This window comes from Panicum virgatum, chromosome 4N, assembly GCF_016808335.1.
Source record: "Panicum virgatum strain AP13 chromosome 4N, P.virgatum_v5, whole genome shotgun sequence".
Classification (NCBI taxonomy): domain Eukaryota; kingdom Viridiplantae; phylum Streptophyta; class Magnoliopsida; order Poales; family Poaceae; genus Panicum; species Panicum virgatum.
The window spans coordinates 46,338,850-46,362,069 of NC_053148.1; the positions used below are offsets into that span (position 1 = coordinate 46,338,850).

The 23,220-nt window shown below is 46.0% G+C and overlaps 3 protein-coding genes across 3 annotated transcripts; 1 reads left to right on the plus strand and 2 right to left on the minus strand.

Moving 5' to 3' along the window:
• Window positions 1–380: 380 nt before the first annotated feature.
• On the plus strand, window positions 381–7,885 carry LOC120668883. Its single transcript, XM_039948675.1, has 7 exons — window positions 381–888; window positions 1,917–2,031; window positions 3,682–3,774; window positions 4,338–4,403; window positions 4,476–4,573; window positions 4,656–4,723; window positions 7,595–7,885. Exons 1-6 carry the CDS (start codon window positions 779–781, stop codon window positions 4,690–4,692), a joined length of 519 nt encoding a protein of 172 aa, XP_039804609.1. The 5' UTR covers window positions 381–778; the 3' UTR covers window positions 4,693–4,723; window positions 7,595–7,885.
• A 663-nt stretch (window positions 7,886–8,548) lies between these two features.
• LOC120668446 lies at window positions 8,549–18,695 on the minus strand. Its single transcript, XM_039948158.1, has 7 exons — window positions 18,428–18,695; window positions 16,965–17,095; window positions 15,844–15,961; window positions 15,562–15,654; window positions 9,240–9,332; window positions 9,055–9,125; window positions 8,549–8,965 (listed from the first exon to the last, which is right to left on the minus strand). Exons 1-7 carry the CDS (start codon window positions 18,587–18,589, stop codon window positions 8,785–8,787), a joined length of 849 nt encoding a protein of 282 aa, XP_039804092.1. The 5' UTR covers window positions 18,590–18,695; the 3' UTR covers window positions 8,549–8,784.
• A 799-nt stretch (window positions 18,696–19,494) lies between these two features.
• On the minus strand, window positions 19,495–22,469 carry LOC120669466. Its single transcript, XM_039949213.1, has 4 exons — window positions 22,332–22,469; window positions 20,147–20,239; window positions 19,724–19,982; window positions 19,495–19,634 (listed from the first exon to the last, which is right to left on the minus strand). The coding sequence occupies exons 1-4, from the start codon at window positions 22,467–22,469 to the stop codon at window positions 19,495–19,497; spliced, it is 630 nt and encodes a 209-aa protein (XP_039805147.1).
• Window positions 22,470–23,220: the final 751 nt, after the last annotated feature.

Here is a 23,220-nt window from a genome sequence, read left to right on the forward strand (position 1 = left end):
GAAGAGGAGATGAGGAGCTAGATAGCTGAGAGCCGCCGTGTTTTTAAACTGCTAGCTCCTGGTTGGGTCGGCCTATCACGCACGTGCCCCTGCATAGCTTCCGTTTTGCGGCACGTGCGTCCTATGTTTGGGTTTGGCGTGCTCGTTTCGTTCCTGTACTCGGATCCGGATGGGCCGCCGTCACCACACTCGCCACACAGCCCACCACAGTGCTACTTGCCATTTCCGGAACGTTCACGTCGCTGCCAGCCCGGGCCCACATGCCAAAACGGGCAATTATGTTATCCTGGGGATAATGGAATTATGAAAATCTGCCCGGCCGGCCGCTGGCAAAAAATTAATCAACGTGATATTAGTAAATATAACTACCTACCTGCATGTTGCAGTTAGCCATTTTGATTTATTGTTGCATTCCTAGTGCTTCATTTCAGACATGGAGATAAAAGTTAAATGAGTATGCTTCATGTTTCTTATAGTATGATTAGTTAGGAGAAAATCGTGTAGCACTAGACATTAGTGTGATAACACCATCATGCTTTTGACATATTTCAGGTGCTGTTTTTTCTTTTTTTGAAAACTATTTCAGGTGCAGTTTTTGTCGTAACATCTAGAAGTGATGCCTTCAAATTGACAACACTGTTTCAAGCTAGACTATTTGTGGTTTTGTTAGATGGTTGTTTTCTAATATATTGTTTTCTTGGCGCCTTATTTACGTAAGGCATAAGTGAAGGTTCAACTCATTCCATTGTTGTGTCAGGATTTCATTGGTGGGCCTGTCATGGATTCTGAAAGAAGATTCCTCGGCATCACTTTCCTTTACAGGAAAACTACTCCATTTTTGCCGGTTGAGATTGCTGCAAGATGCCTGAAATACTACAAGAAGTCAAAGTATATCTTCTTGCTTTCATTATAAATTTTTAGATCTTGGTAGTATCACCTCCACAAATAGAATTTAACATTGTTCTTGCAAATCTTTGTGTCTGTTATTTGCACCACAGGCACGTGTTGGTTACTGTGTGTGTAATAGCAAGCTGGATTTCTTTTTTTATGTTTATTCGCTCTCTTCAAGTGTTTTGTTAGCAAGATTCTTTTCAACAATTAAGTTTCAACTATCTATTGTCGCTTCACTGTAATATTCTTAGCCTCTGATGATTATCTTATATTTTTCGGTTTCATCCTCATTAGATTAGATTCTAACCGAGGGATCTCTGGTCCCAGCTTGTCTCTGTAGATTTGTAGATTCAGGTTTTATATATGGGTTGTTTTCTCCTTTCATTTGTGCACATGCGTTGTAATCATGAGGAAGCTGGGGCCGATATCCTAACAACTGTTTCTTCTGCGTGTTTGAGGGAAAAGAAAGATGCTAACACCCTCACTGTTATAATATGGTACTATGCATTGAATATTGCCTGTCATCCCATTAGTGATTACTAATAAATATTTAAGTGTTTTTTTTTGCGCAGAAAGATTTGAATATTTGATGTGTAGTGCTAGACTTTCTTATGCACAGTAATGTTCACAGTAGCATGCCTCTTGCTACCTGGGAATAGTAGTATTATGACTTCTATGTTATTTAAAAGATCTCTGAACTCTAGTTGTTTCCTCGGCCTTTCATGATTTTTTTAATGTTGTTAGACTGCACCCAGTCTCTATTACGCTACTTGATAATTGCTTCGCAACTTATGTTATTAAACTAACATATATAACAATGATTTTATGCAATTGCTTTTAGTGAAATCTTGTGATGTACTTTCATATGGCCAATTTTGAAAATTTCACAACAATGTTTAAAATATTGATATTCAAATTCTAAAACAAAAAAAAACAGATGGATATCTTGCAAGTAAGGCTGACGGTGTGAAAGATATTATTGATATACCATATTCTTTGACATTGGAATTTTATGATGGGTGCATAACACTACCAAGGATTCGCATAAGGGGACAAGCTCTTCACATGCTGAACATGAATAGTCTGGAACACTTGTGCTGCAAATATGTCAAGCCACCACATGGAATTCTGGTACAGGAGGTAGGCAACATACATGCACGCAAATCCTCTAGTTTAATAGCATTTACTCCATTTAGATCACTAATTATGTTAATGTTAGAATGTTCCTATTGTCCTGAGTTTTAACTGTGATTTAAGCATTTTAATGCCTGCTGAATGGCAATTTGCTTAGTTTAGAATGTCTGGTCCTTGGCACAACGAGCATTCTGAACTTGTTCTTAATGATGCAATCATGTACAAAGAACAGCATGCATGAGCTGATCATTTGTTTTCTAGTTGATTTGAAAGAGCAACTTTCTCAGTAAGTTCCACCTGATCAAAGGATCATTTTGTTTAACTAATCAAAGGATCTTTTAAATTGCAAATTTCATGCTCCATCCCCCTTATGAAGTAGGTATAGGTGAGGCCTAGTCCGCACATATCAATGCACCTTAGCCGTCCTGCTCATGGTGATAGAAAAAAAACTTCTTATGCTAAAATAGGAAACCAGATCTCCTTAATTTTATGAGACTAGAAAAACTTCTTAATTTTATGAAGTAGGTATAGGTGAGGCCTAGTCCGCACATATCACTTAGCCATCCTGCTCATGGTGATAGAAAAAAACTTCTTATGCTAAAATGGGAAACCAGATCTCCTTAATTTTATGAGACTAGAAAAATGAGGTTAGGTTTACTGGCATATAACAATTACCTGAAAAATTATTTATTTTTTATGCAGTAATTTGCAGTGGTACAGCTGTTCCCACCAGTCATGAAAGTTGGCATTTTGGGTTGTGGAAATAGTTAACATATCAAAACTTTGATTGTTTCATAATCATATAACTTCGTGTATATTAAGCTTGAAGATCTTAAAATGGTATGAGTAGATTTGTCTCAAAAATAGTTTCATAATCATATAACTTTGCCAGGATTTGTAAATATTTCTAGTAGAGATTAGCCGTCAAAATTATGTTTTTGCAACCATGTTGATACTCAAAACACCACTTTTCATAACTGTTGGTAGTTTTTTGTCCCAACCTTCAATATTCAACATATGACCAAAGTTATTGATATCCATCGACTATCTTAGTTGTCTGTGAAGTAATAACTATTAACTAACATTACTAAAAAGGGATAAATACTTAACAAATGTTTTCCTTGTTCCCCAGCTTGTTTTAGTATTAGCAGTTATCCACTGCCTTAGTTCTTTAAGTTTCATTTTCTCCTCTTGGCTTCTATGCTTTACTGCCCTCTGTTAGTGATGTTATTAAACTACCATTTTTTTAACTATTGATCAAGACGTTACATTAGTTCTGATACACTTTTTTTTTATAAGATGGCCTTTCTCAATTTGTTCTGTCGAAGTGTCCATAGCTCCTGCCATTGGATTGGGCAATGATAACCTTTTGTCCTAAGCCTGCTGTGTTGCATGGATATGCCCTTTGCAACATCAATCATCTGCCTGTTCATTTCAATTCTTTTTAATTGATTTTTTTTTTACTTTATGAAAAATGCAATTTCATTGTATGCTATTTAGTTATACATCTTTGTTTGTTTAATTTTTCTTGAGATAGATAGCTAACCAAGCCATGCAAGATAATTTGTTCAAATACATGTTTGTAATAGTCAGAATGAGACTATCGTTACTTTCTTGGTGTGCGTAAACTTATTCTTAATCCTATGCACACTGTAGATTTGTGAGATATCAGCAGAAAAGTGTGGAGGAGTTGTGATTGGTGATATCATCTCTGAACTTGACGGGATAACTCTTTACTCCGCAGCACAGGTATCACATTTGTTTATAGATTATCACTTTCCGTGTCATTTTGCTGAAGTTTTTAGTGAATGTATCTGTCCTATATAACAAATTCATATAAAACCTTGTACCCTTTTCACAACATGATAATTCTTTTAATCATTTGAAAAAATGATAAAGTCCTAAAATTGTAATATTGGGAAGAAATATTTGTTCCTGGCCTCATGATGCACTATTTGGCATTTCATTTCTGAGCCATGAGAAATATGTCGACTTGTCTATATGTTTATAATGACTTACTAGTTACTCCCTATTAGTCGTTGTCACAAGGGAGGTGGACAAACATTTTGAAATGGATGCTCGTGGGACCATGCATTGCAAAACAGAGAGAGTATTACAGTAGAATATTCCTCTTCATTCATTTTATCATCAACTGATATGGTTTTATCTCTTTTTACTCACCACTTCATCACCACATTGCTCTGCTTCCATTGCATTCTGGTTAGAGAGTTCGAATATGTTTGCATATCATTTTAACGGGAGGTTCTGATAACACCTGGAGCTGATGCCTGTGTATTTTGTGCTTTTCTCAGTTTACAGCGATTCTTCTAGATAAAATGGAGGTTGCATCGAATCCACAGAATACACAGACACTCCAGGTTAGTTTGAATAGTAATTAGTCGATAATGATTTGCTTACTATGTTAACTTTTGCTACTTACAACTGAGCAGGCAGTTGTACGGAGACCCACAGATCAGACTATATTTGTTGCAAAGCTGAATGTTCAAGAGATAGCCTCTGATGAATGTGAAGAGTCATTCCAAAATAAGTCTGTCTTCTAAAAAACACCTTTGAGACTTGTGTGTCCTTTTATTTTTGTTGATGATTGATACAATTTGCTTCAATTATAGATGGATATGGTGGAAGCAGCAGCAATGGTTTCCATGAACAGTTGTAGTGATGATACTTCAAAGACAATGTGAGTACATCATTAGATACTGGTATAATTAGGTTATGAAGGCTTATTACATCTGTTTCATCTTAGTGCATCAACCACCTCTACCCTCATGATACACTTCACACAGTTTACTAAGACAACATCTCTCTCCACCGCGCCAGTTGTGGAGCTATCTTGAAACATACCTTTTTGCTTGCATGAATACCCAAAGTTAGGATTAGTGATCAACCCTAGAACAATATGGAAATTATATAAAGGACTGACCTTACAAGCTGCAAGGCCTGTTCCTTCATTGCTATGAACCAGAACTTAACTTTATTGCCTGGCCTTAGGTATGGTGCATAAGTGGCTCTCCATTTTGTTCCTGTTTGTTACGTGTAGTTTATATAGGAGGAGCACAAAAGAGTTTGATTATGTTGTTCAGGGACTCAAATTTTGTCTGTTTTGTTTTCAATGCTGAGAAAGAAATAGAATAGGAATTAGCTAATTCTAGTTTTCTAGTTCACTGTTTAAACGTTTAACATTTCATCCAGTGTTTATGATCTTTCTCAAGGGTATGCGATGGTGTTTTACATGGTCAAATCAGAGAATGTTGAACATAAAAGATATGTTGTGTGATGACAGCCCATTGATGTTTAATTGATCTCTCATTCAGCATAATGCCCATATAGTGCTGTTTCTTGTTTTGCTGGTAGAAAAGTATAGATTCTCCCTTTTACTACCTCTGTCAATGGGATGGAAACACCTGCATCACCAATTCACCCTTTGTTTATTTGGTGCTAAGTCCTCATATCCTTTTGTCCTTTGAAGCTGATTTTATTTCATTTGGCTACATAGATTTTGCCATGGTCCATTAGCATGACACAAGCTATAATGAAATGACTGCATGTTCTATATAAGCTTGTGCCATATAAGGGAATAATGTGATATCTAGAAAATAAATAAGTTACTTATGTCTTCCTATGTGATGCGCAAAATCTATTTTCAGTTCCCAAAGGTCAACTACCATTGCTATGGGAAGTGTAGAAGGAAAAAGTTTATTTTTGACCATCCAACTATTGTCCGAGTTTGATTTTGGCCATGCAACTCTACAACCGGGTATTCTTGATTACCAAACTATCAAAACCGTTCATATTTGACCATTCGGCTGTTTTGAAAGGTGATTTCGCTGACGTCGATGACACGTGGCAGTGGGACCCACATGTCAGCCCATTTTCCTCTTTTCTCTCATCTCTCTATTTCTTCTCTCCCTCCTATCTCTCTCTTCGAGCCCCTGCTCGCGTGCGACCCCTTCGTCCTTGGCGGAGGGCGCCGCCCCGCGCTGCGCTACGCCGAGATGGCGGCATGGCTTGCCGTGCTCTTCTACTTGCTCGCCGACACGGCGGCAGTCTACCTCTACCCCAGCCTTGAGGGCCTCGCGTGCCTACTCGGCCTACCGCCAGCCATCGCTGGGGCCACATTGCTCTCGCTCAGGAATGGGGCGCCCGACGCACTCTCCGCACTGTCGTCCTTCGTTGCCGGGGGCGGCAGAGGGGCAGCCACTGTCAGGCTCAACGGCAATGTTTGTGTCCGCCGCCGTGCTCGACGCTGTCGCCCTCCACATCGCCGGCCATGGGGTCACCGTCGATCGCGTCAGCTTCTTTCGTGATTCGGGCATCCTTCTCCTAGCCCTCGCCGCCGTGGTCGTCGTCCTCGCTTTTTATCTCCCCCAGCGGCTGATGATCCCATTGTGGAGCAGAGGCGGAGGTGCTCAGGGAGCGTGGCCCTGTGGCAGAGGCGGGGGTGCGTGGATGCTCGGGGAGCGCGGACGCCCAGGAGCAGCGGCGTGGGGCCTGCGGGTGAGACGGGAAGCTCATGGCGAGCTCGAGGACGGGGACCTAGGCCGGATGATGGGGAGGCGGAGGGTGGCGGCGCTAGAGGCGCCGCTCGCTGCCGGGTAGCGCGGTGGCGTTGGCGGCTCGGCCTACCCTGCCTCGCGGTGTCCGCCCAGTCCGGTGGAGGGCGGAGCGGATCCGCGCTGCTGGAGCCCCAGCTCTGGGCCTGGCAGGAGGCTCCCTTGTGCTGCTCGATCTGCTCCGCCTCCGCACCGCGCGCTTCCGCGGCGGCGAGCAGGAAGGAGAGAGAGACATGAGAGATAAAGAGGGAGATAGAGAGAAGAAAGATAGAGGGGGTAACACTGATAAGTGGGCCCCACCTCCATGTGGCGTCCATGTCAGCAAAACCGCCATGCAAAATTACTGGATGGCCAAATGTGAACGATTTTGATAGTTGACTGGTCGAAAATACTCGGTTTTGAAGTTCGATGGTCAAAACCAAACCGGGGCTAAAGTTCAATGATCAAAAATGGACTTTTTCCAGTGTAGAATGGTTCTGTTTCGTTTTCTTGCTATAGCAAATGGTCAGGAAAGAACCTAACAGAATCTGGTTGGTTTTTATCAAAAAAGTTAAAACTGGGCTCAAATCTAGAATCTAACCTGCCAAAGCCCAAATCTGTAATCTTTTTGCTTCCAAAATAACTGTTGTTTACCTTGGAACTGAACCTCTCTCGTTTTGAGCGCGGTTCAGATTTCCAAAGTACGTGGTGATAGCCTCCCTCTCTTAACCTGCTAATTGAGATGCCCTTGCAAAGCATAGAAATGTATATGCCTCAGCTTTTTTTCTACAAGAAATGTTTGAAAAGATGAATTCTGCATGGTCTGCTGATATGCTTTCATTGTAGCACCACCGAATTGCAATTCTGTTATTATGTTTTTCCTCGGCTGTTCATGTGTCTCAAGTTCTTTATTTCTGCTATAAATATGCTGTAATTAGGTATCTAGTCTGTTATTATGTTTTTCCTTGGCTATTCATGTGTCAAGTTCTTTATTTCTGCTGTAAATATGCTGTAATTAGGTATCTAGGATGAGGAGTGCTGATGACCTAAGATATGGAAGGCCAACAAATGTTTGTAAATGTGGGAGCCAAGACTAAAGCAAGAACTAAAATAATTGTTGGAATAGGCTGGAGACCCTACTTTGTGCTGAATTTGTAATCCATCTCTGGGGCCATCAGAGTGTTGTATTTTCAGTTCAGTTCATTTGTAGCACGGTTCACCAACCACTAGTTCATTTGTCTAAACTAGCGATGTGACTAGGCAGCGGTAACTGAACAATGACTGTTTTCAAAGTTTCAGATTTCGGGCTAGTGCTGCTGTGATGGGTTTTTTTTTTATCGTGCTGCTGCGATGGTTGGCTATTAATTATGCATTGCATGTGTTGATGCGAGACAATTTCTCGCGCACCCGTGCTACCTAAAAGTTACGACCACGGGACCACATCTTCGTCATTGTCACACCGGTTGGGCTCTCCAACCAATTCCTGAGTGAGATATTGTCAAAAAAAATTCCTGAGATGTTCCAATTTTAGAAAAGATTTGTTGCAGTTGCAAAAATCGAACCTTCAAACTCCCGACACTACCTGCCACCTGTATTATAGGCGTGAAGGTGGGGATTGGGGAAGAAGCACCAGAGGGGACTGGAGCACCAGTGCACCACCCTAGCGGACATATGAGCACGGAAGAATAAACGTCTGGGATGGCGCCGGGAGCCGGTAGAGCGAGCGAGCTCGTGAAAAAGGCGGCCCACCGGGCAGTGCTCTGTGCTCCCGGCAAAGTGTTTGTAGTTCCTATTTTATTTGCGTTCACCAGGCCTTATCTAATGAACAACTTTCAAAGATTATTAAAAATTCGCATATATGATTCTAGGTTTACACTGATGTCAATAAATATAACAAACTGTTACCACAACTTTTTTTTAAAAAAAAATCTACTACATAATTTCTTGATCCACTATATAACTTTAATTGTTGATCTACATAATTTGTTGGCAGGAGTTTCAAAATAATTGATACTCCGGTTCCAAATACATCAAGTTATCCTAACACCTTATATTTAAGACAATAGGAGGGAGCATGTTCCATTGGCAAATTCATATGCTGCTCATATGTCCATACTGGCAGTTTTTAAAATTCTAATATGGACAAAATTGCGTCAACCAAAAGCTCAGAATGCTGGCAACAAGAAATAAGAGAGTACATGTACTCGTCCTAGAATGAAATCCATACACAATTCTGGCATCCAAGAGTTTGATACCCAGGTCCCAGGACCATTGGTTTATTGCTAGACTCTGAGGATTTCCATGAGAAGGATTCCCATGCATACCATTTTTCGTCTTGAAGTATCCCGCCTACATAGGTCTTAAGAATTATTGGCTTTGGAAAAGGCCACCTGGAATTAAACAAAGAGACTAGTCATTGCCTATTATTTTTCACTAATTTCACACATGGCAAGTTTAATTTAATATTCAATAATATTACTTGTTTAAACCACCGGTTGTAAGCTTGTTAACGACAATCGTTCTTTCATGTTTACCGTTCCTCAGACCAAACTGGATTTGACATACAAACAAGAGAAGCAGCAGTGATTAGAACATTCAACAACTTGATCCACAGCAACATCTTATAATGGATTCTTTTTTGTGTTACTATTCAATAGACCGAACCTTAATGCATATTGCCATCTTGTTGGAGTCTGCAAGGTCAGAGCTCGGGTTGTCCATGCGATAAGTACCTATATCCAGCAGTATGCCACCAAGCTGGTACAAAAAAAGATAGGTTAGAAAAGAGTGGTTCGTTTCGCTACGCTTTTACCGCAGGCTTTCACTTCTTGTCTACAGCAGTTCAAGTACGAGATAATGAATCAACATCAAAGATTCATTATACAATATTATGGGGTGAATTCAATTGCCTCCAGCAAACCTTGTATGAAAAATAGCATGCTAGAACGAGTGTTTTGGATGCCTCCTAGCAGGACAGCCTAAACAATCAAATGCATATGCATTTGCTTCCACTGATTCTCATGGCGAGCATGAGTGGATCCAGCACCTAGGGAGCAGCTAATGGCTGACCAACCCAGATGTTTGGATACAGAAGTTATTCAAATGCACCATTGAATAAAAATACAGAAATGCAGTTTCCCATGGGTATGAAATATGAAAAGACATGGACACTTCTGTTGGCACTCCCTCACACACACACGACACCCTCTTGCTTGCAGGTGGAGGAAGAAGATGAGAGGAAGAAGGACTCAGGAAGAGCACACGAAGTGGAGCTGCTTAAGACTCTGAGCTGCAACTGCTCTCCTCTTTATAGACACACCGGTCAAAGTGAGAATTTACAAGGCATGACTCTACAGTACAATGCAGCCATGACTATTACATGTACAGCCATCTACTGCTACCATGCTGCAACTTGCAGCGGCTACTATGCACAACAGTCCTTTGCCGCCCAAGAGTAAATGGCAGGCTTGACTGAGTACAAGCTAGTGCTACTACTACTACTAGGCATGGAAAAGCAAGCATGAGCATGGGTAATTATCTATCAATTCTTCCTCTAATTGCACTGCTCTTGCTTGATCTCCTCAACTCCAATCTTGGTCCTCAACTCTGTGAGTCGAATGCGCCCAAGTGGTTTGGTGAGGATGTCCCCGAGCTGTCGAGCTGTCTCGACATACTCGAGCCTGATCTGTCCACCATCGACGCAATCACGGATGAAGTGATACTTGGTGTTGATGTGCTTGCTCCGGTCGTGGTGGACAGGGTTCTTTGCTAAGGCGATGGCGGACTGGTTGTCCACCATCAGGATGGGTGCCCGAGCTTCTTCTCTGGTGAGCTCTGCTAGCAGCCGCCCCAGCCAAACTCCCTGGCAACATGCTGTCGCCGCCGCAATGTACTCTGCCTCGCAAGTGCTCAACGCAACGACCTTCTGTTTCATCGATTGCCAGGAGATCGGGCACACTCTAAGGAAGAAGAGCACACCAGTCGTGCTCCTTCGTCCATCAACGCCGCCCGCCATATCGCTGTTGCTGAACCCAATCAGCTCCAGCTCTCCTCTGCTCCTCCTTGGGTAGATGAGCCCGTAGTCGCACGTCCCTGCCACATAGCGGAGCAGATGCTTGACCGCGGCGAGGTGATCCTCCCGCGACTCCACCATGAACCGGCTCATGTACCCCACGGCGAACCCAATGTCCGGCCGCGTGTGTGTGAGGTAACGCAGTGCGCCGACGATGCTCCGATAGCTCGTGGCGTCCACCAAGGGGGCAGTGCTGTCCTTTGACAGCTTCACCTTCTCCTCCATGGACGTCTGGCACGCCTTGCACTAGCCCAATCCGCTCCGCTCCAGCAGCTTCCTCGCGTAGGCGCTCTGGCGGAGCGTGATGGCATTCCCGGTCTGCTCCACCTCAATGCCGAGGTAGTAGGTGAGTAGACCGAGGTCTGACATGCGGAACATCGACTTCATCTTCTCCTTGAATGCGTCGATGTCCCGCTGCTCAGCTCCGGTGACGATGAGGTCGTCGACGTACACGCCGACGATCACCAAGCCTCCATTCGACCGCCGTGTGTAGAGGGCATGCTCGGTGGCGCACTTGGTGAAGCCGAGCGACGCGAGGCTGGCGTCGAGCTTGATGTTCCACGCGCGCGGTGCCTGATGCAGCCCATACAGGGCCTTGCGCAGGCGGAGCACCCTGTGCTCCTTGCCGGCGATGACAAATCCTGGCGGCTGCTGCACGTACACCTCTTCGGCGAGCTCTCTGTTGAGGAATGATGATTTCACGTCCAGGTGATGGACCTTCCAGCACCTCACCACCGCCAGCGCCAACAGCAAGCGCACGGACTCCATGCGCGCCACCGGCGCAAAGACTTCCTCGAAGTCGATGCCCTCGCGCTGCACGAATCCCTTGGTGACGAGCCGCGCCTTGTGCCGCACCACCTCGCCGCGCTAGTTCTGCTTCACCTTGAACACCCACTTGAGCCCAATTGGCCGGCAACCGGCCGGCGGATCCACCAGCTCCCACGTGCGGTTCTCTTCCACCGCCGCCATCTCCTCCAGCATCACCGCCCGCTAGCGTGCCTCCTGTTCTGCTGCGGTGAAGTTTGGTGGCTCCTCTGCGCTGCCCAGATGTAGCTCGAGGTCGTCCAGCACATGGGCCGCCTGCCCGGGCGGACTCCCCATGCCAACGATGTCATCCACCAGACGGAATTGGAGTGGCTCGCCGGAGTAATCGGCGTCGATGTTCGGGGAGGCACTCGGCGGAGGCGTGACAAAGCAAATCAACGAAACAGTGCTCGTTGCGGCGGAGATCGGAGTCCCCTACCCCGCTCCCGAGGGTGTCACCTACGCCTCGCTCGAGGGTGTCACCTGTGCCGCTCTCGAGGGTGCCCCCTACGCCTCGCTCGAGGGTGCCCCCTGTGTCGCACTCGAGGGAGTCCCCTGCGACTCGCTCGAGGGTGCCCCTTGTGCCGCTCTTGAGTGTGTCCCCTGCGACTCGCTCGAGGGTGCCCCTGTGTCGCACTCGAGGGTGTCCCCTGCGACTCGCTCGAGGGTGTTGCTTCCCCTTCGTCGTGAGCCAGCTCCCCCGCACTGGAGTACACCATGTACTTGATGGTGAAAGAACTGCTCAGGCCGCCTGGCGTCGCTTCCCCATCACCGGACTCCCAGCCCCAGCACGCCACCTCGTCGAAGACGACGTCGCGGGACACGACCACCTTGCTGCTGGCCGGGTCGTAGAGCCGATAAGCCTTGCTCCCGCGCTCATACCCTAGGAACACCATGGGAGTGCTCCTGTCTTCCAGCTTGGTGAGGTTGGGATTCGTCTTCTTCACATGCCCGACGCAGCCGAATGTCCTGAGGAAGGACACGTCCTGCTTCCTCCCGTGCGAAGCCTCGAATGGCGGCGTGCCCTTCAGGCTCTTGGTGGGCGCGCGGTTCAGGATGAACACCACCATGCTCACCGCCTTGCCCCAGAATGCCGCCGGCATCTTCTTGGCCTTCAGCATGCTCCTAGCCATGCCAACCACCGTCTGATTCCTCCTCTCCACGACGCCATTCTGCTGCGGCGAGTACGACGTCATGAGGTGGCGTTCAATGCCCTGTCCCGTGCAGTAGAGGCCGAACTCGACCGAGGTGAACTCGCCGCCGCGATCCGTCCGCAGCACGCGTAGCTTCTTCCCCGTCTCAATCTTCACCTGCGCCTGGAACTCCTTGATCACCGCTGGCGCCTCGTCCTTGCTCGACAGCAGGTGCAGCCACATGTAGCGGCTGCAGTCGTCCACTAGGAGCAAGAAATAGCGTCGTCCACCGTGTGTTGCCGGTGTGATTGGCCCGCAGAGGTCGCCGTGGACGAGCTCGAGGGTGTCGCCAGCGCGGTAGCTCGCCTTCTTGGGGAACGGCAGCCTCCTCTGCTTCCCGGCAAGGCAGCTGTCCCACAGCTCGCCGACATGCTCGATCAGTGACAGCCCTCGCACCATACCTTGCCGCGCCATCCTGGCCAGAGCATCGAAGCTCAAATGGTCGAAGCGCGCGTGCCAGCGCCACGCCACATCGTCGCACCTTGCCGCCAAGCACATCGGGCGCGCAACGCGCAGCGCCAAGGTGTAGAGGCGATTCCTGCCACGCTCGACCTTGGTGAGCAGCTTCCGCTCGCGGTCCCTGATCCGGAGCATGCCACAGTAGATCATCACCGGGCAGCCTCGCTCGTCGAGCTGGCCAATGCTCACGATGTTGCTCCAGAGCTTGGGGATGTAGTACACATCCATCAGCACCTTGTGCTCGCCATTCTTGCACTGGAACACGACCGTGCCGCGCCCCTGGATGTCGACGCCGGAGTTGTCCCCGAACTTCACGGTGCCGACGACTCCGGTGTCGAGCTCGGAAAAGGCCGCGCGGTTCCGGGTCATGTGGTTGCTCGCGCCGGTGTTGAGGTACCACAGCTCCTCTGCCTCCTCATCTGCTCGCCCGAAGTTGACCCGCGCGCGCGGCTCGTCGAGCTCGACGTGCCCGACGCAGTCCTCTGCCTCGATGTTGATGGCGCAGACCTGCGCCATGACCAGCGCAGGCTATTCCTCGTCATCCTGGGCGAGGTGCGCCCGCTCCTGGCGCCGCGGCTCCTTGCAGTCGCGGGCCTAGTGCCCAATCTTGCCGCAATTGCAGCAACGATCTTTGTCGGCGGCACGATCTTCGCGCGTCCTTGCCGGCGCCCTCCGTCTTCCGCCGTGGCTTGCCGCACCGCCTACCGCGCGCGCCGCCTCCGCCGCCACTGCGCGAAACAGAGGAGCCATCCCCCTGCTTCCTCTCGCGCAGGCGCGCTGCCCACTGCTCCTCCGTGAGCAGTAGCTGGCCATCGGCAGTCGTGCGGGCGGGGGCCTCCGTGCGGTCCTCGACCGCCTTGAGCCGCCTGGTGATGTCCTCGATCGAGAGCGTGTTCATGTCGAGCAGCGTCTCGATTGAGAGCGCAATCTGCGCGAACCGGGGCGACACGACCCGCAGGTACTTGGTCACCGCTTCCTCCTCTCCGATGTTGACGCCAACCTGCGCTAGCTGGCTTACCAGTGAGGTGAGACGCAGCGCGAAGTCCTCGATGGCCTCTCCATCGCGGAATGCGAACGCCTCGTACTCCCGCCTGAGCTGCTGCGCCTTCGCCTTGCGCACGCGGTCGCCGCCCGGCCGCATCGTCTCCAGGCTTTCCCACGCCTCCTTGGCGGAGTCCTTGGCGCCGAGCGGGACGACGTACTCTGCCGGCACGGACTTTAGGATGGCCTCCATGGCCGACTGGTCATCTTCTTCGTCAGCGGTGCCCACAGTCACTGCCGCCCACAGGCGCCTCGCCTTGAGCATCACCTTCATCAGCACCACCCACTCGGCGTAGTTCGTGCGAGTGAGCATGGGGTACTGCGCACCGCCGACATCTCGCACCGTCTTCTTCACGACATACGTCATCTGGCTCCCACGGCCACGCTCCTGAGAACGCCCGCGCCCATGCTCACGATCCAAGGAAGCCATGGCCACCAAGCTCGAACACTCAAGCTCTGATACCACTTGTTGGCACTCCCTCACACACACAACACCCTCTTGCTTGCAGGTGGAGGAAGAAGATGAGAGGAAGAAGAAGGACTCAGAAAGAGCACACGAAGTGGAGCTGCTTAAGACTCTGAGCTGCAGTTGCTCTCCTCTTTATAGACACACGAGTCAAAGTGAGAATTTACAAGGCATGGCTCTACAGTACAATGTAGCCATGACTATTACATGTACAGCCATCTACTACTACCATGCTGCAACTTGCAGCGGCTACTATGCACAACAGTTCTTTGCCGCCCAAGAGTAAATGGCAGGCTTGACTGAGTACAAGCTAGTGCTGCTACTACTACTAGGCATGGAAAAGCAAGCATGAGCATGGGTAATTATCTATCAACTTCTGCCTCTTGGAAACCCAGCAGTATATGTTGTAGATTGTCTTCCAAAGCCCATAGCTTCCTTTCACATAGTTTAAATTTGATACATGAGTAATGCACATTGTCGATATGATATTTACAACTTAGTAGTAATGTGAAATTTCAAAAAAGTTGACTTATGTGCCTCAGAATCCATCTAAAGTTTCCTAACGCTAATCCTTCCACCCAGTAGTTCAAGTTTCACACAAACTTGTATTCTCATTCTTATTAGAGTTCTAAAATAAATATCTAAATGCATTAAAAAATAAAAATATTTTACTTCTGCAAATTGTTTAAGTGTTTTGTACGTTCTCAGAAACATGTGATTGTGTTGTACTCATGTTTGGCAGCATTTGTATATTCAATACTATCCTAGTAGCATGTGCCCTTGCTGACTGTTGTGATCAGCCCCTATACCATAATAGAATACAAATCTGATCCAAAGAAACATCTCACATCTGGCCCATAAAAGCCAAGCAACCAAACACATCCAGCTTGCATTCATTCAGCCTTCAAGCTCAAGTTGGGTGCCTCATACAAGGACATATCCAGAACATACCTCTGCTGCATTAGAGACATAAACACCATTGACTTGATTGATGATATCCCCTTCATTCAAACTAGATGCTTTGGAAAAAGAATATTCTTCAATCTACAATTCCAACATGCCCATCAAATCGAAAACCAAAAATACGCAAATCAGAACGTCACTGTAACAAGGTAAGACCACCACAAGACAAAGATTTCCTTTAATAGAACCAACATTTATGTCCTAAGTTTCATATGTTCTGTATCGATTCACTAGGAAGAAAGAGGCAAACAAGAAGACAGAAAAGCAAACCTTCTCAATAATAACACCAGAGGCCCCATGGGAGTTCGTTTGCATCTTTTCATGTGCAATAGATCCTTCTGCATGAAGAGTTTTAACTCGTAGCCCATGCCATGGTCTTACAATAGTACTGCATCACCGTTGCAATGGAAACAAAAAAATATATTAAAATTTGTGATTCTGACAAACCATGTATTGTTTTCTGCATCAGAAAGCTGACCAGCACCTTTCCTATTGCATGAAATGGCATGCAAGAGTTCTCAGAAACAAATAAAGTAAACAGATAGGTAAGTTCATATACACAATGAAGAGTTCTCACATTAAGATTAATACAGATATAATTGGTAGGTATCCACAAATAAGCAAACTAAAACCCTAAATCCCTGACAAACATAGGGAGAAGGATTGCCCCACCATAGTTCATAACAATTCACACTAAGTGAAGAAAGGCAACGTACTATTCTGATATAGTCATGAAGCTTTATGGCATTTCGCTAAGTAAAGAAGAGTACGCGTGCTACGGCTTACACCATGGATCTTCGGGCAACCAACCCGGTACCAAGACTTATTTGCAGGAATCATAGCCAGCCAATAGAACTACTCTACGGATATAGCAGCGGTGACACCATGGATCAAGGAAGAAGGTTTTGTCTTATCCCAGCAGCAATGAGAGCCTCATTCTTCTCCTGATGTGAATACACACCTTACATCGCATGCTCCTATACCAAGCATCTACCACATTTAGCACCACAAGTTCACAACATCACCGTCCCAAATCATAATTACTTTCAACCATAGAATAAATAATACTCCCTCCGTCCCAAATTATATGCCGTTTTGGCTTTTCTAGGTTCATATATTTTGTTATGCATGTAGATATACACCGTGTCTAGATACATAGCAAAATCTAAGAATCTAGAAAGGCCAAAATGGCTTATAATTTGAAACTGAGAGAGTAATAGCTAAACTTATGAAGAATTTTGCCAGTCATGAACATGTCATGCTAGCCAATTAGCCAAAGCTCCAATCTAGGGATTCCTGGTGATCCCAGGTCCCAAGGGACATGTAGAGATAGAATTCACCGAACCTATTTAGTATTTCTTTAAGTAAAGCGAGAACAATTAAGTGCATACCGGAATAATTTGAACTTCTGCAAACACTTCAACACAATGAAACTTGGCACAAAAGGAGTTTCCTTAGCGTCATAATAGTTCATCCCAATGAAATTTCCTTCTAAGTCCATCAGCGGACCCCCAACTTCTACCTGCAAAATATAATGGAAGTCACTATATCATTCAAAAAGGACATAGAAGGGTGAGCTTATAAAGTTTGGATTACATAAAGGAAAGGTCCATTTTACTTCTCAAGCCTTTTCATTTGCCCAGATAACCCCCTACTTTTTTCTCAACAAAGGACTTAACTAAAACTACAAGCGGGCCAGTTTCACTCCTGTCCCTTTTTTCTCCTTACAAAAGTTGCATTTGAAGTTAAAATTTTGTGAGATGATATATGTCGCCATACCCTAAGCAAAAAAAATTATTCAAAATGGTTTTTGGGACCATTTGCCTGTACTTTTACATCTCGAGCTCTAAAGATATCTTCCCAACCTATGAAGACAATCATCCCACAAAATTTCAACTAAAAACATGAGTTAGAGAATAAACAAAAAGGATAAAATAGTGAGACAAGAAAGTGGTTAGGGGTTCCAGACAACTGAAAAACAAAAAAACGTTGGCCAAGTAATAAGGATTAACCCTTACATAGAAAAGAAGGAATGTTACTTATGTGAAGTGGTTGTATATAAGCCTAGTTTCTATGCATATTGATATTCATCTAATAATATAAATGTATCACATAAAAGAGGGTCAACTTCATTGTTCCCAAGAGCATAGAGATGGCAAACTAGGCGTGGGCAAAGAGGTGACTACTTGTCAAGTGGACATTACATCTGACTTGATATAAACGGACATGGAGCATGGCTGCAGCAACAACAACTGTCAGGCAGCCATGAGATTCATTTTGATAATTCAATTGGGAGATAGAATTATTTAGTTTATTAATTAGCTATAATGTCTATTGTAGGATGTGTTCAGAAGCATAGTACACAGCATAGGGCAAATTAGCATTTGTGATTGGCCAAGTAGGAGAAAAGCTTTGGTAGTTGTTTGGGATAGCTCACTAAGTTAGCTCAAACATTTAGGGGCACCTATTTAATAAAGTTAACTTTATTGTCACAGAATTAAGTCTAATAAAAAAAGTTCTACATATGTTCAGAAAGAAGCATATGGCACAGTAATAGGGGAATTAAACAGATAGGTCAATCTAGGCGATAAAATTTGCTAGGTCTCTACACCCTCAAGGAGGTCACCCTCATTGTCATTGGCTTAAGCATTATCAATAATCAATAAACACCTAAAGTCCTTTTGCCAATCCTGTATGTATGGCCTAAAATAACAGCCTTCAGCTATAAAAGGGCAAAAGACTAATGAACCAAAATTAATTAGCATGGGCGTGGAAGTATTGGATGAAATTCAAATGGGGACTGCAACAATAGACACCATGATATCAACATAAATACATTCTATAATATACTCACCCTTGAAATCCTGCATGTTGATACTAAAAGTTCGTCACAGTCAAACTTGCTACTTTTTGGAACAATCTTTCCTGTAGTAACCAGTAAGTGACGATACTCTCTGTCACGACCCAATGTAACCACATCTCTTGAACAGATCTTGTCAAAGTTGATCGCCTCCATATTTGAACTAAATCTTTTTTCTGGCAGATGGAAAGGAGACTGAATCTGAATCACACAGATGTTGTGATAAAAATCATAATAGGACAGGTGGCCTTCCAAAGTTCTATTATCTTGCAGAAAATATACAGATATCTACAACAAATAAAAAAGAGTAAAAGGGAAAGCCGACCAAAACTTCACTGATTATTATAATAAAAAGATGGAGCCAACCTTCAGATTGTCAGCTACTTTAACAGCATCTGGACTTTTAACCAAATTTGCAACTGTCACAATCATGCTACTCTCTTCGAAAAAATCAACAATGGTACCAGAGCAAGAAAAAAGGTACGTGTCTCCTAAAATAAGCAAAAGCAAATCACTGAATCATTTTAAAATATAAACAAGTCAAGACTCAAGAGAAGAATAAGCAACAAATCAAATTGACAATCAGTGAAAAAATCACCTGTAAAAGATTGCAGTGCAACCACAGAAGCACCAGCCTGCAAAGCCAATCTCTCAACTTCCCAATTAGCACCCTTCAGTGTAGTTTTGAAAAGCCCAATATCCGAGGCTTCAAAATATGGGACCCATGCTGGTAAATTTTAAATAGAAAGTAACACCGAATATTACAACATTTTTTAAACGTTTACTTAATAAGGTTCTCATTAAAAAGTAGTGTGTATTCTGAGCCACTGTGAGCTACATAAAGAATAATGGTAAATAATGATAAACATGCTGTAAATGAGATCATTTGGTTTTCACTGATCAGTACCTGGTAATATTGTTGCACAAGTTTTAAATGTGACAATTTGCATGCATAACTGGCTCTTTTGTTCTCTCATGTTTCATTATTCTTATGCATAACTATGATTATGTTATTTTAAATTGTTTATCGCATGGTGTGTGACAGGATGCCATGAGTATTTTTAATAAATCATTGCTTGTACTACTCGGATAGAAAAACTCTCCTGATACCTTCCCAAAACCTGCTCATAAAATTCTTGACTAGAATACAACTCACCTCCCATGCCCATTTTATCAATTGTATCACCAACTACTACCTTAGCTGCATGGAGTAGAAGATAGAGCATAGTCAGTGACAGTATTCAATATAAGAATGAGGGGAGAAGAGAAAAAAAAGGGTCGAACGCTTACTTATATCTTCCAAATCATTATCACTAGTTTCAGGCAGTGCTTCCAGATCCAGATTCTTCCAGACATTGTTGTGGGAAAATTGCTCATAAGCACTTATCTCTTCCTTGCGCTTATTTCTTCTCTGATTCTGCTGCTCCTGCCTCAATCTCGCAAATTCTGATCTCCTTTGAATGGTAACTGAATCATCCTTCCGAGGGCGAAGGTTATAAGCCCTTTGCTCCACATGTGAACTTAGTAACCCAGTAATAGAACTCTGGCCCTAAGTGTTTGAGAGGAATAATAATATGTCACCATATGGAAACAGTGTGCATTCAGTATAGACCAATGATATATGCTAATATTCTGATTTTGTATCAAAATAGAACCATATCCACCAATGAAGTTCATGGAATAAACATAGAAATAAGTGTGCACAATAGTTACCTCTACTAGCTCTCTCCTCTGCTGGCTTGCATTTTGATCTTCACTAAATGGATCAGATGAGGATAAATCTCCATATGACAGGAAAGGCATATCCTAGCAAATGCACAAGGAACACATAAATCATATGACCACATATGATGTTCATGTAGCAACTGTGACATAAATATAAAGGTGTAAATCTTTAGATAGATACTAGATATCCATAGAACTTGAAGACTAGTCGGAAACCCTAACCTAGCCACCACCATGCCTCAATCCGAGAGAGGGATGAGGAGCAGGCAGCAGCGGCGGATCCAGCAGGGGGGCTAGGGGGGCTCCAGCCCCCCAAGCTCCCCTAATTACATGTAAAACACTGTAGCAAAAGCATCAAATCACCATTAAATTTTCACACAAATCAACATCTCTATTGTTTCAGCCCCCCCTTGCCTCTCATCCTGCATCCACCACTGGCAGGCAGGACCCACCCCGTCGCTGGCCGTCTACCGCTACCCACCAGAGTTGGACGAGTAAGAATCGTCGGAGAGAAGAGAGAGTTGTTGCGAAAGAGCGGAGAAGGCGCGGCTCTGGCTGTGGACACAAGAGCATCTCCAAGCCGAACCGACCTCTCATCCGAGCCCCGACAGAGGAAGCCCCCTCTTTCCTCTCCTCCCCGTACACCTCGCTCCCCGACAGGGGAGCAGCGCGCGACACCGTGGACCCGGAGCGCCAGAGGATAGGAGCAGCAGTAGCAACGTACCTCGTGGATCCGGCACCGCCAGTTGTTGCCCGCGACTCCCCGTCCCGTCCGCGCGGGCGCGACCGTGCTGCCGCGTGGAGGCTGCCTGTGAGGGGCCGCTATTCCTGGCTGCGATGGGAGAAGTGGAGAACGGTGGGCGGCGGCAGCGAGGGAGAGAGATCTGATCAGCGAAGGGCGGCGGCAGCGAGACCAGAGGAGAGAAGCAGTGGTAGCCGCCGTTAGGGGAGGCCGGGGAGTCGAAAAGAAGATTTCTCTCATGCAAAACCCTGCATGAGATTTTTCATCTCGCCTCTACCTCTTAAAAGGATGGACGAGAGGGTGCGTGTGCGCCGTTTGAACACGGAGATGCATCTCTACGTTTTCCAAGAATCATTAAATCAATGTAAAACACGGACGCCGCCGGTAAAATCAAATTGTGAAAGATACAAATGTTGACTTCAGCACCACCTCTAGGGCAGCTACCCTATCCTGCCATAACAGACGCTCCGCCTCTGCTTGCAACGAAGGGGATCGGAGGGCCGCGCGCCGTCTCGTCGTGCCTGGCGCGTGGACGTGACAGAGCTCCGACAAGTTCCTAGGCTCCTAGCGGCGAGCTGAGCAGATCCGGCGAAACAAGGGTGTGAGAGGCTGTGGACACAAGAGCATCTCCGAGATGAATCATGTATACCTTTATGTAAGTTGTGGCGGCGACGCTGTCCTCGAGGACGGCGGCGGCGAAGCAAGAGGGACGCCAACGAGGGATGCTTGGACGGCAGAGGGAGGCGGAAGCGGGACCGCGGAAGAGCGACGGCAGGGCCGTCCATGGGCCTGTGCAGTTCGCCCCAAATTATGGGCTTCGTTTCGTCCAGCCCAGTAATCGCACCTAGATTTAAGCAATTTCGTCCATAAACTCAACTCAAATTAGATCTTTCCTAGGCACCCATTAATCGCACTCGACATATGTCACGTGACCACGTAACGTTCCGGTAACCGCTCTCGACACGTTTCAGTCCCTCGATGATGTGTCACGACCTGCATGGGTGCCAACCTGCAGCTCATTGGGGAATTTCTCTCAAGATCTAATTGAAGCTCATCTTAGAGTTGGAAGAGTTGAAATCAAGCACAAGCCTTAGAACACTAAGGTGTTGTAATCATTGTTGTTTCGGAAACACAACGAACGAATTGAGGAGAAGCGAGCCGTCTAGCCACATTAAGCTACCAATTCAATGCAAATGCACAACGCGATTAATTTGCCACTGCTACGGAGTCCGGCCATCTATATGGCGACGAGGAGGAGGAGGAGGAGGAGGAGGCGGCGGCGGCGGCGGGTGAGCTCTCGAGGCGTCGACGGCGACTTGCGTCAGGCGACGTCGCCTTCTTCTTCCGGCCTTCCAGGAAGCACTCGAGCGACCTCTTCAGCGACGGTTTCTCGCCGCCGCCGCCCCCTCTGATCTTGGCCGCCTCCTCCACCGCCCTCGTCGCCGCGCAGATGATCGCCCTCGCCTGCTCCTCCGTAGTGGCCTCGACGCCACGGCCGCCCACTGCCGCCTTCTCCGTCACCGGCGCGCTGACGACGGCGGCCGCCGCGGTGGCGCTCTGCTTCGTCATGATCGATTGATTGGTCGTCTCGTTCAGTAGCTGATGATCTCTCGCTAGCTTCTCTGACAGCCTCTCTTCTTCTTCTCTCCGGACACGATTACGAGTCCCGGAGATAAGATAGAGAGAGGCTAGAGAGAGAAGCACGAAGGAACGTGGAATGGCCACGGGAGGCGATGGGGGGCGAAGAAGAGATAGCCGGCGTGCCTTTAAACCCGCCGGCCGGCTCCCTGCTTGGGCTGTCTGGCGCGCGCCAGCGCATGTGCGTTTTGCATGGTTAGTTGGTTAGCGCCCGCACACACATGGCACTTACCAGTTTGGGAAAGTTTGGCCTGGTTATTTGACCATGCATACCAGGCTAGAACATGAGGAGCACGTGGCCAGAAAATATTTAGGAGCGCGTTATCTCAGGCGACCAGTAAGTGTTTTTGGAGCGAGAATAAACTGGAATAAACTGAAATAAGAGCCAAAACCTTAAAGATCGGGTTGGGCTAGTGACGTGGCATCGAGCTTGCTAGCGCATGTGTATTTGGACCACAGAAAGGATTTGCGTGCTAAAATAGGAATTTAAGATCGTGCGAGATATCAATTGAATGTCGTAGATGCTCTTCTTAGTGAACTGATATTAGGAAGATATTCAAAATTTCCAAAAAAAAATACTTGACCAGAAACACTACTTCATTTTCCAAAATTTCTTGATGAGAGCGCACAATAAACGTCTGCATTTGTACTATGTTTTGTAAAAAATATAATATATCTAAAT

Coding starts and splice junctions, on each gene's coding strand:
- LOC120668446 (XM_039948158.1), bottom strand. CDS start 18,589: ATGGAGGCGATCAACTTTGACAAGATCTGTTCAAGAGATGTGGTTACA. Junction 15,655..15,843: donor CTGGTGTTATTATTGAGAAG/GTTTGCTTTTCT, acceptor TTGGAATTGTAG/ATTGAAGAATATTCTTTTTC. Junction 9,126..9,239: donor AGATGGCAATATGCATTAAG/GTTCGGTCTATT, acceptor TGTCAAATCCAG/TTTGGTCTGAGGAACGGTAA.
- LOC120669466 (XM_039949213.1), bottom strand. CDS start 22,469: ATGACGAAGCAGAGCGCCACCGCGGCGGCCGCCGTCGTCAGCGCGCCG. Junction 20,240..22,331: donor TCTGCGCGGCGACGAGGGCG/GTGGAGGAGGCG, acceptor TGCATTTGCTAG/GATATGCCTTTCCTGTCATA. Junction 19,635..19,723: donor TAATGATTTGGAAGATATAA/GTAAGCGTTCGA, acceptor TACTCCATGCAG/CTAAGGTAGTAGTTGGTGAT.
- LOC120668883 (XM_039948675.1), top strand. CDS start 779: ATGGATTCTGAAAGAAGATTCCTCGGCATCACTTTCCTTTACAGGAAA. Junction 2,032..3,681: donor ATGGAATTCTGGTACAGGAG/GTAGGCAACATA, acceptor TGCACACTGTAG/ATTTGTGAGATATCAGCAGA. Junction 4,574..4,655: donor GAAGAGTCATTCCAAAATAA/GTCTGTCTTCTA, acceptor CTTCAATTATAG/ATGGATATGGTGGAAGCAGC.